This window comes from Alosa sapidissima, chromosome 10, assembly GCF_018492685.1.
Source record: "Alosa sapidissima isolate fAloSap1 chromosome 10, fAloSap1.pri, whole genome shotgun sequence".
NCBI lineage: Eukaryota > Metazoa > Chordata > Actinopteri > Clupeiformes > Clupeidae > Alosa > Alosa sapidissima.
Genome location: NC_055966.1, coordinates 21,373,580 through 21,389,004, shown reverse-complemented (window position 1 = coordinate 21,389,004; position 15,425 = coordinate 21,373,580). Strand labels below are relative to the sequence as shown.

The 15,425-nt window shown below is 40.6% G+C and overlaps 1 protein-coding gene across 1 annotated transcript; it reads left to right on the top strand.

The window, feature by feature from the left end:
• Positions 1-3,117: 3,117 nt before the first annotated feature.
• LOC121720946 (membrane-spanning 4-domains subfamily A member 4A-like) lies at positions 3,118-10,985 on the top strand. Its single transcript, XM_042107463.1, has 8 exons — positions 3,118-3,250; positions 7,370-7,533; positions 7,721-7,831; positions 8,064-8,120; positions 9,307-9,459; positions 9,563-9,676; positions 9,786-9,854; positions 10,349-10,985. The coding sequence occupies exons 2-8, from the start codon at positions 7,375-7,377 to the stop codon at positions 10,451-10,453; spliced, it is 768 nt and encodes a 255-aa protein (XP_041963397.1). The 5' UTR covers positions 3,118-3,250; positions 7,370-7,374; the 3' UTR covers positions 10,454-10,985.
• The last annotated feature ends 4,440 nt before the right edge of the window (positions 10,986-15,425 follow it).

Genomic DNA, 15,425 nt, shown 5'->3' with positions numbered 1-15,425 from the left:
ATACATCAGGATAAAGTCTCCAGATGTGCACCGGTGAGCAAAACTGGAATCCCGGAAGACGCACTGCCAAGCCGCGACCACACTCGCAACACTCCACTACAAGGCTGAACAAATGATCAACTACCCGATGAGAGAGGGCGAAATCATACAACGCACGCAATTACAACCATTAAGGAAAGTAGCCTCTCCGTTATCCACTTGTGTGAACGAGTGCACGATTTAGCCATTGTGTATGTCGTCTGTGCCAGCTGATTCCGCCTCCCCCTTGTTTACAGTCTGTGTGAAGGATCAACGCCACCAGTGACGTTGGGAAGAAGGGAGAACGATCTAACTAAGCTACGCACGCAAAATCATCTACTAAAGGGAAGTGAATTTGTCTGTGTTGTTCGCCTGGGATGCTGATTACTCTTCCTGCTTTTCACAGCGCGATTCCTGGAGGCGGGCTAGAATGGTCGATTCGGAAAGTTACAACCCTGCTGCTGCTCACGGATTGAAGACAAGTCGGGGGCTTGGTCTATGGACGACAGAAGCGTCAACAGAACTGAGTCTGCTTTCTGATTCTTATTGACATTTTCAGTGTGTGGCATGGACTGAAGTAATTGTGTTTTGGGGTTATAGTGGATTATACAAGGCTGCCTACAGTACAGGGGTTTACGACCTGGGGTCATGATTTCCCTGCCTTTAGGGATGTAAACTGGGGTCTCAGACAGATGCTTTTTTTGTGTGTGTTTTATCACCTATGTGTGTATCAAGTCACCTTACCGTGTTTAAACCCCTATGTGATTAATTCGTTCAAAAAGTCACTCCAGTGTGTGTGTGTGTGTGACCTTATGCTTGTAGCCTAGTGGTGTGTAGGAATTTGTCACCTTACAGCGTTTAACCCTTATGTGACTAGTGTGTTCAGTAAGTCACTAAATTGTGTGCTTTTTGTGCCGTAGCCTAGTGGCGTGATTAGAAGTTGCCAATTGACTTTAAATCTAGCATTTGCCTTGTATTCCCTACTGCACTCCCTGACGTAGAAATTAAGACCCCCCTACCCACTGTATTAAGGGTGTCACATGGACCTTTGCCTTTTTGCACTTTCTGCCCCTATGCACATTTAGCGGCCACGCTCTGTAGCTTATTGATTTTAGAAACGATAAAGTGTTACATGTTTCTTCTTACATCTTTAATAAACTTGTATTTTTATAAATTTGGCTCTTCAGTTGTTGTGTGATTCAAGGGTCCTCTATTACCTGCTTATAACCATTACACATATCTTCACATGATGTGGGACTGTCCACCGGTCAGTGGATTCTGGAACAATGTTGCATCCAAATTGTCTGACTTGGTTCAGGAAAGAATTCCTGTGTCTGTGTGTGTATTGATTTTAAATAACTTGTCAAATTCTAATTTCTCGAAACTGAGTAAGCGCGCTGTTTTTGCTGGATTGACAGCAGCCAAGAAAATGATCATAACCCGTTGGAAGCCACCTCATACTCTTTCTGTTAAGGCCTGGATCCTTTCCTTTCTGGATGTTGTATATCTGGAGCTTTCAACGGCCCGAATTAACGGTGCTTCAGATAAGACATTAGATTAGGCACAATCTCTCTAAATCTTTGAAAGATATGCTTTAAGCTATCCAGCCTTTTCCACACTAGTCTGCTATGTTGTTTAGTTCCCTCTGTTTTGTCTATTTGTCCTCTTGAGGAGAGATGGGGGGGCACCATTGACTGACAAGCCCTCTGTGGCGAGCCAAGCCCCCCTGTCTTGTCCGAGCCCGTCTCTATCCCGTAACTGTGCCTGTAACTGAGCCCATCGCATGTAGCCCCCCAAGGATGACACGGAACCATTGTTTTTCGTTTTGATCCGTCGCCCACCCGCTGCAGTTTTATGTGAATCTCGAGAACCAACTCTGGAGTTTCCAGGGTAAGAATGTGCAGGAATGTGCAAGAATGTGCAGGAGAAATTTGTTTACAGTATAATTCATAGCTTGATTAATAGGCTATATTAATATTTTATCCCTAAAACATGGTGAAAGCCACTAATTCAAAGACTACTGACAGCAATTTGTGATTTATTGAAGAATAAAAAGCGATATCAAAAATTGTCTCAGTTAAAACATTTGTATCTGTCAACAAAATGAAATATGAAATTTTGAAGTTGTCTTCATCCAATGTTCAGTTTTTGGAAATGTATGCAAATAAATTCATATTTACATAGATATTTGCATATACAAACATAACATTTGCAAATACAAACATAACATTTCAGAAAAAGGTTTATTCACATGTAGTGTCTCGCCTATGACCAATATTGTATCAATTAAACAGTTATTAAAAATGGAGACCCTTATTTCAATGTTATACAGTGGATTAATTTTAAGATTGAACTTTAAAAACTGTATCTATATGTGGTAGCCAGTAGCCTACAGTTGAGACAGCCTGAGACACCCATTTTTAATGATGTAAAGTTAACTAACCGTTCATTGCTAAATGTAATAAATAAATAAAGAATGTGTAATAAGTGTTCTAATTTAAATTAATTAATTTCATTAATCAACGTAGCATTGGTTCAAAGGAATAAAACAGGAACAAAATATTTGACACAGGAACAGATATGACAAACAGCACAAATGGAAGTTTCTAGTAATAACACTAACAATACAGGTACATTGTGTGTCTCAACTTGACCACCTGCACATTTTGCAATGACACGTGTCATGAAATAGGCCTATGCCAGATTTTAGGGCGAGTATGTAAAGATAGTTACCGGAATAATCCAATATCTTTGGATTGGAGATACCTGTGTCATTCAAAATCCCCATGATCAAAGAGGACACTAATATGCATAGAATGTAACAAAAATCACGACTTGGACTTGCTGCACATAAGATCTATGCATAAACATCATACCACCACAGCCACTGGTAATTAGGCTACCATGCCTAGGCAAAGTGCATCTCACAACCCCTGTGCATATTTTGTTAAACAAATGTATGTCCATATCCAGTAGCTGATGTGAGAGCACAAGACAAATGTGTTACATTGTGGGGAAATAAAGTTAATGTTTCCTCAGTTTCCTCACACCCCCCCCACCCCCCCTACCCCAACAGGATGCAGCACCAATTCCGATCAGTGACGCAAATTCAGACGATGTTCTGAGGAACAATCTTACACAATCTCAGTTGGTTATTGTCGCTGATCATCATAGCCACACGGGGATCTTTCTCGTCTACTTTCATTGAACTTGCAATTAGAAATCATCAGAAGTAAGTCAGTGATATTTTATTTATTTGTTTGCTTGTTAAATGAGCGTTGAACTAGCCTACACTATCGAGTGAACTTTTCCTGAATAACAGAATAAAGTGATTAACATATTGGTAGGAGTAGCCTAGTGTCTATTGATACTATTGACACATTGCGCTTTATGTTACAAGAAAATACTTTGTTAGCCATTGTCTCTTGTTAGCAATTTGTTGTCTGATATAGGAGATTATAAGCAAGCCTAGGCTACATGCAATCGGAAAAGTCGGGAGAATTCCCAGTGTCGTGTGCCTTCTGGTTTTCCCCACCTTGGTTTCCTTGCGCGTGCTCGCGTTGCTCACCACAGCTGCAGGATTTGTCAAACATTCACAAACTAGTTGCTTTAGACGGATTTGAAGTCGCAGTTCATATCTACGCCATGATCACTACAACCAATCGGACAAAAGACATGTAAAATATAGGCTATATTTTTGCAAACTTTGTAGCATTAAACTGGATTCATACCTGCAATAAATTACGCACCTATAAACCAGGCCTACCTATTCAGCGCATTATCTCTCTGGGCTACTCAAATTCTCTGAACGTTGTCATCAAATCACCTATCAATTAACCATGTAAGCAACACCGTGGCAACACTTTATTTTGCATTAGGTGACACAAATTGCATTGCCCTTATCTTATAACTCCTTGTCTGAGCGACAGGCCTATGGTTTTGAAAAGTCAAATCAGACATTTGAAAATTAAGAACGTTTATTGACTTGAAAAATATTTTTCGCAAACTCCCTTCATTCAACCCTTGAAGACATCGCGGGCTGGGTGCGCTAAAATGTAGATGGTTTCTTCTCGTACAATTTCATTTCTTAGAATTTAGGTCTAGGCCTATACAATAACGTCATCACCAAATAGGCTACATCTTTTATTTTTAGTTGATCAACCACATAGAATAGTAGCCTAGGCCACTTAAACTGTGCACTGATGACCGTAGTGTAAAGGGGGGCTACAGCGGAATACACTGCCCCCTGCAGGTTTCTTTATTTGAACACGGGCACTGAGCAAAGGAAAACACCAGTCTACTAGCTATATAGAAAAGAGGTTTATTGTACAATTAATTTCACATAGAAAGTTAAAACATTTAGGGGGAGAGCAATAACTCCAGAACTACTCCTACTCTCTTGAGCACCTTGCCAGGCACACATAACTAAGGATTATGGTTGGACTACTGTTTGCACCTTCACCATGACACTCGCTCCCTTTAGCACCTCACCAGTCCCGGCCCTGTCACTACAAGCGTCTTATGCTTGATTACCCTCAAGCATATTGGACTTTTCTTAATTTAACTTATATAGTGTATTTAGTATTTAGTTTTGTTAGTTTTCTTATCTGTCTTATCTTCTACTGTCTTTATTGTACAGTGGAGTTCAGTTATATGTTTACACTTATACTTATGTTTACCATTTCTGCTGTAACTGCATGTTGTGTGTTATATCTGTATGCTACTGAGACCCTTGAATTTCCCCTGGAGGATCAATAAAGTATCTATCTATCTATCTATCTAGAACTCTGGCTGTTGTAAAGTGCTATGTGCTGAGTCATAAATAATTAGGCTACATGAATTTAAGTAACAACTATGCCGGACCATCGGAATAAAACAGGTTATATAAGTTAGCAGATAATTACACAGAGAAAGTGCACACGTGCTCAATGGAAATGACAGTTCATCTCATAACACAGTTAATCACAAATTCAATCATAAAAACAAAGGTACAGAAACCACTGTGCAAACACTGCAACAATAAATACTTCACACAGCAAAGGCTACGTATATCACCCCCTTATTTCCGGCCACCGCCGAGGCTCAAATTAAATTATTCAGCACCAGAAGGAGCGTTTGTTTTCTCTCCACCCTCTCTCACACACATATACCTGCCGGGGAGTAGGCCTACACTTCCCCGGAAAAAGTTCACAAAGAACACAGGATTAATACATTACATCACCAAATGACTGCTGACTCCGTCACCACTGCTGCCGGACGTGGGGTTCAACGAAGGACATAAAACAGAACAGCGATCGCACTAACAGGGCACAAACTCCCTAATTTAGGCCTAATGGCACTTACCCCGAATGATTCGTCAACCACACCGACGCTAAAAGGATTGCCCACGTCCCAGCATGGCAGCCGTTGGTTCTAAACTCAGCAGTACGCTGTCCCTTCCCCTTGTTCAACAAAGACCTTAGCCATTTATCCCATCCCTCATTAACAAATGCAGCACAGGTGTGCTGCTGCATCCACCCCAACACCCCAGATCACGGGACTGGACCACGCCCTCATCCACAGCAACAATTATCGCAACACACCCGCTTACAGTAGCAGCCCAGGGTAACCAGTTGTTTCAGATGAAGGGCAACCACTGATAGCCTTCCTCAGGACAACATGTTACCTGGGTGTTGCCTACGTTATTAATTGACGGTTAGCCTAGTTAAAGCAACACCAAATAACTTTTCCACTGTCGCACGCACGCTATTTGTTTATCCAGCACAGGCTTTGGAAATAACAATGTCCACAGACAAGGTAGAATATGTTGGATGATTTTATGAAAGTACGATGTATTGCGACATCAGATGCAAGTCAAATTTGTATTTTCTTGTCTCATTCCATCGAACTACAGATCCGCTGCCCGATCTAGCAAACTTACATAGTGCGGTTATAGCCGATAGAGGGCCGCGAAGCAAATGCAGAAGTGCCGTTCATCCTGTTACGAGTTGATAAACCACTGACACGATTTTGGAAACATTCTTATAAGGTAGCCTACAAAAAACTCTTTGGTGTTGCTTTAATTGCATTGCGAAATAGCCTGGGATAAGTTGGCTCAGTAAGAATGCATGAAATTATTTTGCGGGATCGAATCCAGTTTAATGCTAGTTTTCGCTCATGGCAGTATAAAAAGCGCTCATGGCGTATAAAAAGCAACTTAAAACCGCCTAACTTGTTTGTGAATGTCTGACAACTGCTGCTGTGGTAGACTATGAACACAACGCATGCGTGCGCAAGGAAAGCAATAGGTGGAGAAACCAGAAGGCACACAGCACCAGTAACAGGTGGCTTTTTGGGGCCGGGCTGATTAGATATTGCTGTTTGAATACAGCCTACTGTGCTACTGCAGCCCTTCACTTTCACTCCCCGCGGCCCTGGGCATGAGAAAAGAAAACATTGTGGAACAGCAGCCGGCTAAACTCGGGTGTTCCTTCTCAGACTTGATGCCAACAAAAAGTTAAGGTTATCAGCGGATTTGGCCTACTAAATGACATGAGTAGCCTAATCAAAGTCCTTTTAGTAAAGTCCCTCCACTCGGCGGCCATATTGCAACGCTTTTTGGGCACTCATCGGGCATTCATTTCGGCAGAAACCTGCTCCAGTGGCGAGATCACACCACATGATTGGCACGATGTCTTCACAACACACCACATGATTGGCTCAATGTATTCACATGTCGACGTTTTGCCATGGAAGAGGTGTGATATGCGTAGACAACTGCCTAAGCCCATGCATTTCAATGGAGGATTTTTTGAGTGCTGTGTCTCCTCATTAGAAAGTCTCTGGCCTAATGCCACACAACCTAACCTAAGCTTATTTATAAACGTTTAGATCTACAGTACATCTGGAAGTAGGGTAGCCTACTTGAGCTGTCCTACAGGAGATCACAGTATCCACTCGAAGGCAGAGGACAACAATGTGTTCAGGAAAATGTCTGCATTTCAGACTTTTTTTCACCGCAAAACAGACGTGCGCTGTTTTCATACATATGGCTATATATACATATGAATACCTAATCAATCGCTATTAGCACTTCTCCCCTGTGTTTGCGCGATACTCCCACTTTTCCCTGACCCTCCTATGAGTGCATATGCATGACACTGAAAAGCGCAAATAGCCATTTACAGCTCCCGCGACAGACAGTCTGAGCTTTTTCCTCAATGCGGCCTGTTTGTACATACCTCACCATGGTTTTACGTGCACATTGCGAATCAACTACGCCTGAAGGGGGCGCAAAAACATTAGTACATCTGGTCCTCAGTGTTCTGCAACCCTTCAGTTGCTTAATTGAAGTTTGTGCAACTTCCAACAGGAACAATGGCCAACTCTGCTCCCTCCACCAATGGCTTTGTGGTGGTCACTCATGTGTACCCACAACAAGGTGCCCAAAGTGTAACTTCACCCCAGAGTGGAGTTGTTTCAACTCCATCCTCTATGCTTGGGAAATTCCTTAAAGGAGAACCAGCTGCCACTGGGGTGAGTTTGAAAAAAAAAAATAGATAAATGATTAGTCAATTTCCAAATAACCCAGATGACTAATGTGAAATTGGACCGATAAACTAAGCTGCATATAACCCACTGGTAGCCTAATTCACAGACAGAATCAAGTTGCACTTTCAATTTCTGGAACAATAAGTTAACATAATGTTGTTTTTCTCCACAGACGGTTCAAATAATGATTGGTGTGGTTGTATTGTTGTTTGGTATCGTGACAGCATTTTATGCATCAACAATGTCCACTTACTCTGGTATCATGTTCTGGGGAGCCATCATTGTGAGATTTTTTTATGTATTATTTTGTTTCTCCTTTAAAAGTGCATACAGGCAATTCCACGCAAAACTGTCACATCCATAACGCCAACACAATGCCATGGTATTTAGTTGGCATTATGGACATGACAGTTTTGCGTGGAATTGCCCATACATTACTTTGTTTAAACCTTCAGTCTAACTTTTTTACATTAGCATGGTCTTTCCTAATTTATTATATGTGTCTGTGCTTTCAGTACATCACTGCTGGTTCTCTCACTGTTAGAGCCAATAAGAATCTCAATCCATGTTTGGTGAGTAGGCTATATGATGTAATGTAATGTAATTTATGCATTTAAACATGGACTGTACACCAAAAATGAACTGATATTGTGTCAGGTTGTAGCAAATATTGGGATGGGATAGCGACATCTAAATGTTTAGCTTCCCAAGTGACAGGTTTTTTGTTGTAAAGAAAATCAACCGAAGCGAGCTCAGTTGACATGAATGACCAGGCACCGGTAAAAGCTTCTCAACAGAACAAGTCCAGACTGAATTTCCCAACCTCAAATTTTGTGGGCAGGGTTAAATTTGGGCTGGCTTCCAGGCTAGCACCAGAGCTTATCTCAGTTGAAGACAATCCCAAGGACAATTTGGGGTGTGGACAAGATTCATTTGCCTCCCATTTCCAAGAGGCCTCATCAACAGACGCCAATCAAAATGCCTCTGTATGCAATTATAGATAGACCTAAAACCAATCAGAACAATGAAGGAGATGACATATGCAGAGCAATGGAAAAAAGAAAAGAGAAGAAAAGAAAAGAAGGAGAATTCTATCCATTTTTCACAGAGACCTCTTGTTTCACGGAGTACTGTTGGTACAAAAACGAAACAAAAAAGAAAACAGAAAAAAAAAATCAAGATCCCTCTAGAGTGTAACACTGAAGCTGCTTGGCTCTAGTTGTTAGCTGCAGCAACTCAAACTAGATAACATTGATTTTGTTTCGTTTTTTGTTTTTATACTGACAGTACTCGATGACCTTGAAACGCTATGTGAAAAATGGCCGGAATTCTCCTTTAAGAGACATGTTAGCGACAAATACTACCATTAGCATCCATGGGTTTTAGCCTCCTGGCTAGCATGCCAATCAGTGGTGCTACATCTGTACTTTACATTCACTATGAGATGTGAATTTTACAACTTGAGAGTTGAGACGAGGGACAACAAAATCAGGGGTTTAAATTCATAGGACTTAAAGGAGTACTCTGGGGAATTTTACCTGTTTCCCTCCATTGCTTCCTGTACCGAAGTCGAACTCAAGCCTTTTCCCATTTCCAGAGACCAAACGTGAAGTTTATGTCCAAAATAACGATGATTCAGCATTGCAATGTTTATATATTAATATGAATGACTGTAACAACACGAGAGCTGCAGCTGCTTGTTACTGAATGTAATATGGAGGACCAAAGATGCCTTTTATTTTTTGATTTTTTTTTTAGGTCAAAGCATCACTGGGAATGAACATCTTCAGCACAATAACTGCAGGGATTGGCATAATTATGCATAGCCTTGATTTTGTTGTAAGAGTGTACCCTTATTATGGCTGTAGTAGCTATGACTATGACTGCTATATGCTCCGGGAGTTATACATGGTAGGTATAACATTATAAATTGTACACAACATTCTGCTGTCCATGGAAATAACCTTGATCTGTCTTACAGTCATGATGTATGATATTGGTTTCCCTACAATAGAGCAGGTCAATGGGGATTGCTGGAGTGATGCTGGTGTTGTCAGTGCTGGAGTTCATTGTTTCCATCTGTGTATCTGCATTTGCCTGCAAAGCCACCTGCTCCACTACGACTCAGGTGAGTTTATATGCGATAAGTCTTCATAGTCCAGTAGTACTTTTTTGTCCAGTTAGTATACTGGGTATTGATACCCTTTTTACATGTTTTATATTTCTATTTGTTGCAGGTGCTATACCAGGTGCCACCCTCTTTTACCACCTCCCACCTGTCTGCACCTCCACTGAACACCTCTGAGGTATGGAGTCCTGATCATAAACAGAAAAGATAATTAAGACTAGTCTGGAAGACAGCCCAAATTTACCTGCCCACAAAATTTCAGGCCAGGAAATTCAGTCTGGAGTCATTCCATTGAGAAATGTATATACACGGTTAGGATGCTTTAGGCCAATCAAATTATTTGGGCGGGCTTTATGATGATTGACAAATGAGCAACAGTGAAGTAGTTCTCCATGTTACTTGAGCGTGCTTGAGTTGATTTTGTTTACAACAAAAGCTAAATGTTTAGATGTCGTTATTATGTCTGTTATATAAGATATTGACAGTACCATAGCTTTTAAAGACAAACAGAAACCATGATTAAGGCTTTTGACATCCTCAAATTTTGTGGGCGGAGTACATTCTTATCAGAATTTGAGTCTGGTTATGCCAAGCTACATTATGACTGACCCTTATGAAAAAAAAACAGATGCATAGATCCCTCAGCTAACATCTTGTGTGCTACTTTTCCAGATGCCTCCCTTCCAAAGCAGTGTGGTGCCACCTGCCCATCCTGCTGTTGATGGCCTGAAAGTTGGCAGACCTGAAGATCTGCCCCCAATATACACTGTCCAATAATGAGGCAAGGAACATCTACAGGGGAGGCATTATGTTTCTCTAAGTATCTCTTTAGTGTCTTCATTATGTTGTCAAAGTTTAAGTGTATGTAGGCACTATTTCTGAATACTCACTATCATCTATTACATTTCAACAGTAGTTATCTATAGTATGGTCCAATTGACTTTGCATTTAATTGAAATATTTTACAACATCCTGGCCAGCCATGGAATAAAGCCACTAATGTGTGTTGGAACAAACATACAGAAAAGCATTCTGTATGCGAGCCTCTCTCTTAGCATTGAATATGTGATTGACAATTAATTTAAGGTGAAGGGTAGACAATACCATTAATTGATAGAGATCTAATACATCTATTTAAACAAAGAGATAAGGCCTGGGAAAAGTATTGCCTGGCAAAGGATGTGGCAGACTGGACTGAATATAAGCACTTAAGAAATGCCTGTACAATGAAAACAAGGAATGCAAAATCCAATTGCTATACAAATCATTGTCTAATGACATCAAAAATCCTAAACAATTTTGGAAGATACTTAACGTTTTTTCTCTCTCTTTTGATATATTTTGGTTTTCTCTTGATTTAGGGTATGTAAATTGATTATTGAGAACTTGGGGATGGGGTGGGGTTGATGGGGTGAGGGAGAGCTATAGTCTGTGTGCGTCTGTTTGCTTGTTCTGTACTTTTGTTGTCTTTTAGAGCAGCGGTCCCCAACCACCGGGCCACATTCCTAACCGGGCGTAGCCTACGACATGAGTTTTTTAAAAAAATGCATGCAAACTAAACTAAATTTAATTCGCAATAATGTCACGTTTTTACATAGGCCTATATGCAGTTGTTTGATTGCGCGCATGTTTGCATTTTGCAAGGTCTATTTTCTTACGTCTGTCTGTCCCGCCTTCAGCACTTTACATATTGCCTTCAGCGCTGCGCAGCCTCAGGTCAGCTCACTTCACTTGATCAGTTTTTGGCGAACGGTAGTGTCACACGAAGTTAGCTAAACTGCTAGAATGAGCAACAAAAAACAAGCATCTTTAGCACTGGCCAGAGTGTTTGAGTTGCGAGAGATTTCTTACAGAAAAAAAAGTCACCGTTAGCTGCACATTTTAGTGATGAGGACTGGGTGTCAAAACGTGCTTACCTGTGTGGCATATTCTGGTTGCTTAATGACCTCAACCTGTCACTCCAGGGGAGAATGACGACTGTCTTTAAACTGGCAGATAAAGTCACTGTATTTAAAGCCAAGCTTGATTTGTGGGGACGAATGGGAACGGGGTGTATTTGGTATGTTCCAAACATTAGTGGGGGTTTTGTGAGAGACTGAGGCAGGGCCCTTTCTCTCGCAGCTGGTGCGCGATCACCTTGTTGCGCTTTCAAATGAGTTTGAGCGTTAGGCTACTTCCCATCCTCCAAAGATCCATCCTCCAAACCAATGAGTGGGTCCGCAACCCATTTGTCAATATCCAGAATAGTCCTAACTTGTCAGCGCAGGAGGAAGAGCAGTTGATCGAAATTACAAATGACGGTGGTCTTAAGAGTGTGTATGAGGAAACCTCTCTGGCGGGTTTTTGGATCAAAACCATAGCAGAATATCCCGAGATAGCCGTAAAAGCGCTGAAAACGTTGCTACCATTTTCCACCACGTATCTATATGCGAGGCCGGGTTTTCTGCAATGGCTGCAACTAATACAGTATGCACAACATACATGGAACATGGAACCCCAACCCACTACCCCCCCCCCCCCCCCCCCCGGTCCGTGAAAAACAAAAATGGGAATCAAACCGGTACATGGCACATAAAAGGTTGGGGACCCCTGTTTTACAGGACCTCCTCGAAAACGAGATGCTGCATCTCAAGGGGTTATCCTTCAAATAATAACAACATTTGTGATTATATAACCTTAGATATTGACTTGAATTGGGGTGTTACAATGACATGGCTTTATTGCATGTAGCAGCATATGATTGCCAGTGAATTTCAAATGTATACACATTTAATTAAATATTTGATTCAAATACAAGGTGTCATTTCTGTTCTTCCAATCCATGAAATGTTTAACTTAGTCTGACAAACCATACTGTTTTTCATCCAGGAGTCTAATCATCATCTTTACAGGAAGGCTACACCCGGCACGTACAGTAGCTAAGGCCTTCCGTTTTTGCGCTGCATTTGCTGCAACAATTAGCTTCCACTAATCAATGGAACTGGCTATACCAGACATGATAGCGGGCCATGAGTCTCTTTAGAGTTTATTTCTCATCTAAGGTAATTTATTTACTTCTTTCACAGCAGCAAGTGGAACTCCCCCACAACTGAAATTACAGTAAAGGAAGTAGACAGAATATACATGTAGGAAAAGGTCTCATGAAAAGTTTTATGAGGAACACAAGAGTATGGTACAAAGTTCACTCACACCAATAGACAGCAGCATGACTTCCCAGTAATCAAAAAGGACACAATAAAACAAAAACAGGAAGGATCTACCAGCAGTGGTTCTCAAACTTTTCACAATTAGTACCACCTCAGAAAACAATTGGGTCTCCAGGTACCGCCATTATGTACTGTTTTGCGTGTTTTGTTGTTGTTGTTTTTTTCAAGAAAGACTAAAACTAGTTTACATTTAACTTCAGTGATTGTTTGGTTAAGGACTTTTTATTATATATGTTTTGATATCATTTGAGGTTATTATTTCATCTTGATGAAAACATGTCTCAGAGACTCCCGGAGTACCACTAGAGAGGGTCATATAAAGCAATATAATTTTCCTTGCACATGTGACATGGCCTATATACTATGTTCTTCTTTGTCAATATCGCAGACATACCCTATGTCAATATAATATCACAGACATACCCTATACACTACAAACACACAGAAACACACAGACATTACTAGTCACTTTATCTCTGCCATGTTTTCTTTTCTATGCTGTATTGTTGCTTATTGTTCAGTAATTTGTAATGCAATTTGCACTATATAAATAGAAAAAAATTAGTGATTGATTGTGGTGATATAAGTACCAAGGAGGGTAAGAGTTAATACTAGGGGTGTAACGGTTCATGTATTCGTATTGAACCGAAACGGTACGGGCGTCACGGTTCGGTGCATGAATTTACACGGAGAATACACGGTATAAAAAAACCTAAAACTCGTGTGCGTATTAATTAATGTCATGCGCAATTACTGTTAAGTAGCGAGAGTTACGGGAGTTCTTTAGCGACACCTAACGCTAATCTGTAGCCTCGCCTTAGCTCTGAAGCTCTGATTGGCGCCTATGTTTTTTTTGTCAGGTCGTTGGTCGAGTCAGTCAGTCAGAGATAGTAGCACTAAGGTGGCGACACACATTAGAGGATCCGCTGGTCTCTTCGCAAGTTTGAGAACTTCAGTTACAGTAGTACAGGCGAGAGAGTGGTGGATAAGAAACTGTGTGTCGGCGTTGTTCAGCAGTTGTTGGGTATGTGAGTGGAAATATATGCTACACATGTTCGAAGCAATCACCCAGATGATGTAGGCTACCAATCACCGAAATGAGAAAAAAAAACAACTTCCCCTGCGCTTCACCAGCCTTTGGATACACATACAAATAGAGCCAAAACCTATGGCTTAAATTAAATGATTTCGTAATGACAGAAAGCCATGTAAATCGCATGGTAATTAACTTTATGTTGGGGTAACTTGTAACTTCTCACATGAGGAGCTGGTAGTGTTAAGTGCATAGACAGTAAGTGTCAACGCTAACCAGGCTAATAAACAAACCATGCTACGATGCGTGTGAGTTAACGTCGAAGGGCAAAGTCATGTGACTTCTAGTTGTAGTCTGTTTATGAAATGAAAGGAGCAATGTCGTTTTTTTAAAGAAGGCAAAATAGTGTGATATTTTCACAGTTAGTAGGCTAGATTATTACTGTACACACACTGAAAAATATTGAGGCAAATTGTAGACCCTTCCATATACAACTAAACACAGATGTTGAAGGTCTTGCTTAAGTGGATTTTTAAAAATCATTATTCTATGTAATTTGCACTTTCAGAAATAAGAGATGCTGCAGGCCTATTTTAAGTTTTATAGCTGATTGTCTTATTTTGTTTACAACTTACAGATGGAGTCTGGGTACTTATTGTACTGTTTAGCCTACATCTTACACACTTCAGGCTGTTGCAGATAGCTCAGGGAAGAGACTGTATGACACTAGGTGGTACAGCCTGATACATGCACAATAAAAAAAAATTGCTTTCTGCATTTTTGGTTTTGCTTTTCCCTCCATTGTACCGAACTCGTACCGAACCGTGATGTCCGAACCGAGGTATGAACCGAACCGTGACTTCTGTGTACCGTTACACCCCTAGTTAATACTGTAAGTTGCTTTTCATTTTCATTGCAAAGCTAGGATAAAATACCAAAAGATGATTTTGTATACATTTTACATATCTTTACCAGGGGTGCCAATAAATGTAAAGAGCACTGCATATCAGGGTTCTACCACATGCTATGTTGATGGTAGCTTATGTGTGTATGCAGGCCATATTCACGCCTCATTGGTAATGGTAGCTTCTGAGAATGCCTTCTTCAGCTAAACTGATGGCCCGTAAGCTAAATTCCAGAATAACATGCCCTGACAATTGTACTCATTGAGTTGATCCTCATCTTTTGTTTACATTAATGTGTATATTAAAAAATATTTTATGTTTAACATTTCTTAACACTTGATCATTGGTTAAAATGGAAAAAGTATTGTGTTGTTGTCAGTTTATTTAAAACTCAGTGTATGATACAACCGTTGTCTAAACTGAACAACTGTGTTCACCTGCGTCTGCAGTAAAAAATATTATCTTCAGCACAGTCTTGTTGATTGTATATTGATTGCATATGTAGAGGCAAGCAATATGGGCACTGCTGCTGTACAAACCAACAAAGAAACAATGTAAACAAATTAATCCCAAAGATAAAGGTATCATAAAGCGGTGAAGGACGG

Bases quoted from the DNA above. Each gene is read 5' to 3' on its own strand.
- LOC121720946 (XM_042107463.1), top strand. From the start codon at position 7,375: ATGGCCAACTCTGCTCCCTCCACCAATGGCTTTGTGGTGGTCACTCAT. The intron at 9,460-9,562 runs GTAGGTATAACA...TCCCTACAATAG, and splicing joins TGCTCCGGGAGTTATACATG to AGCAGGTCAATGGGGATTGC. The intron at 9,855-10,348 runs GTATGGAGTCCT...CTACTTTTCCAG, and splicing joins CTCCACTGAACACCTCTGAG to ATGCCTCCCTTCCAAAGCAG.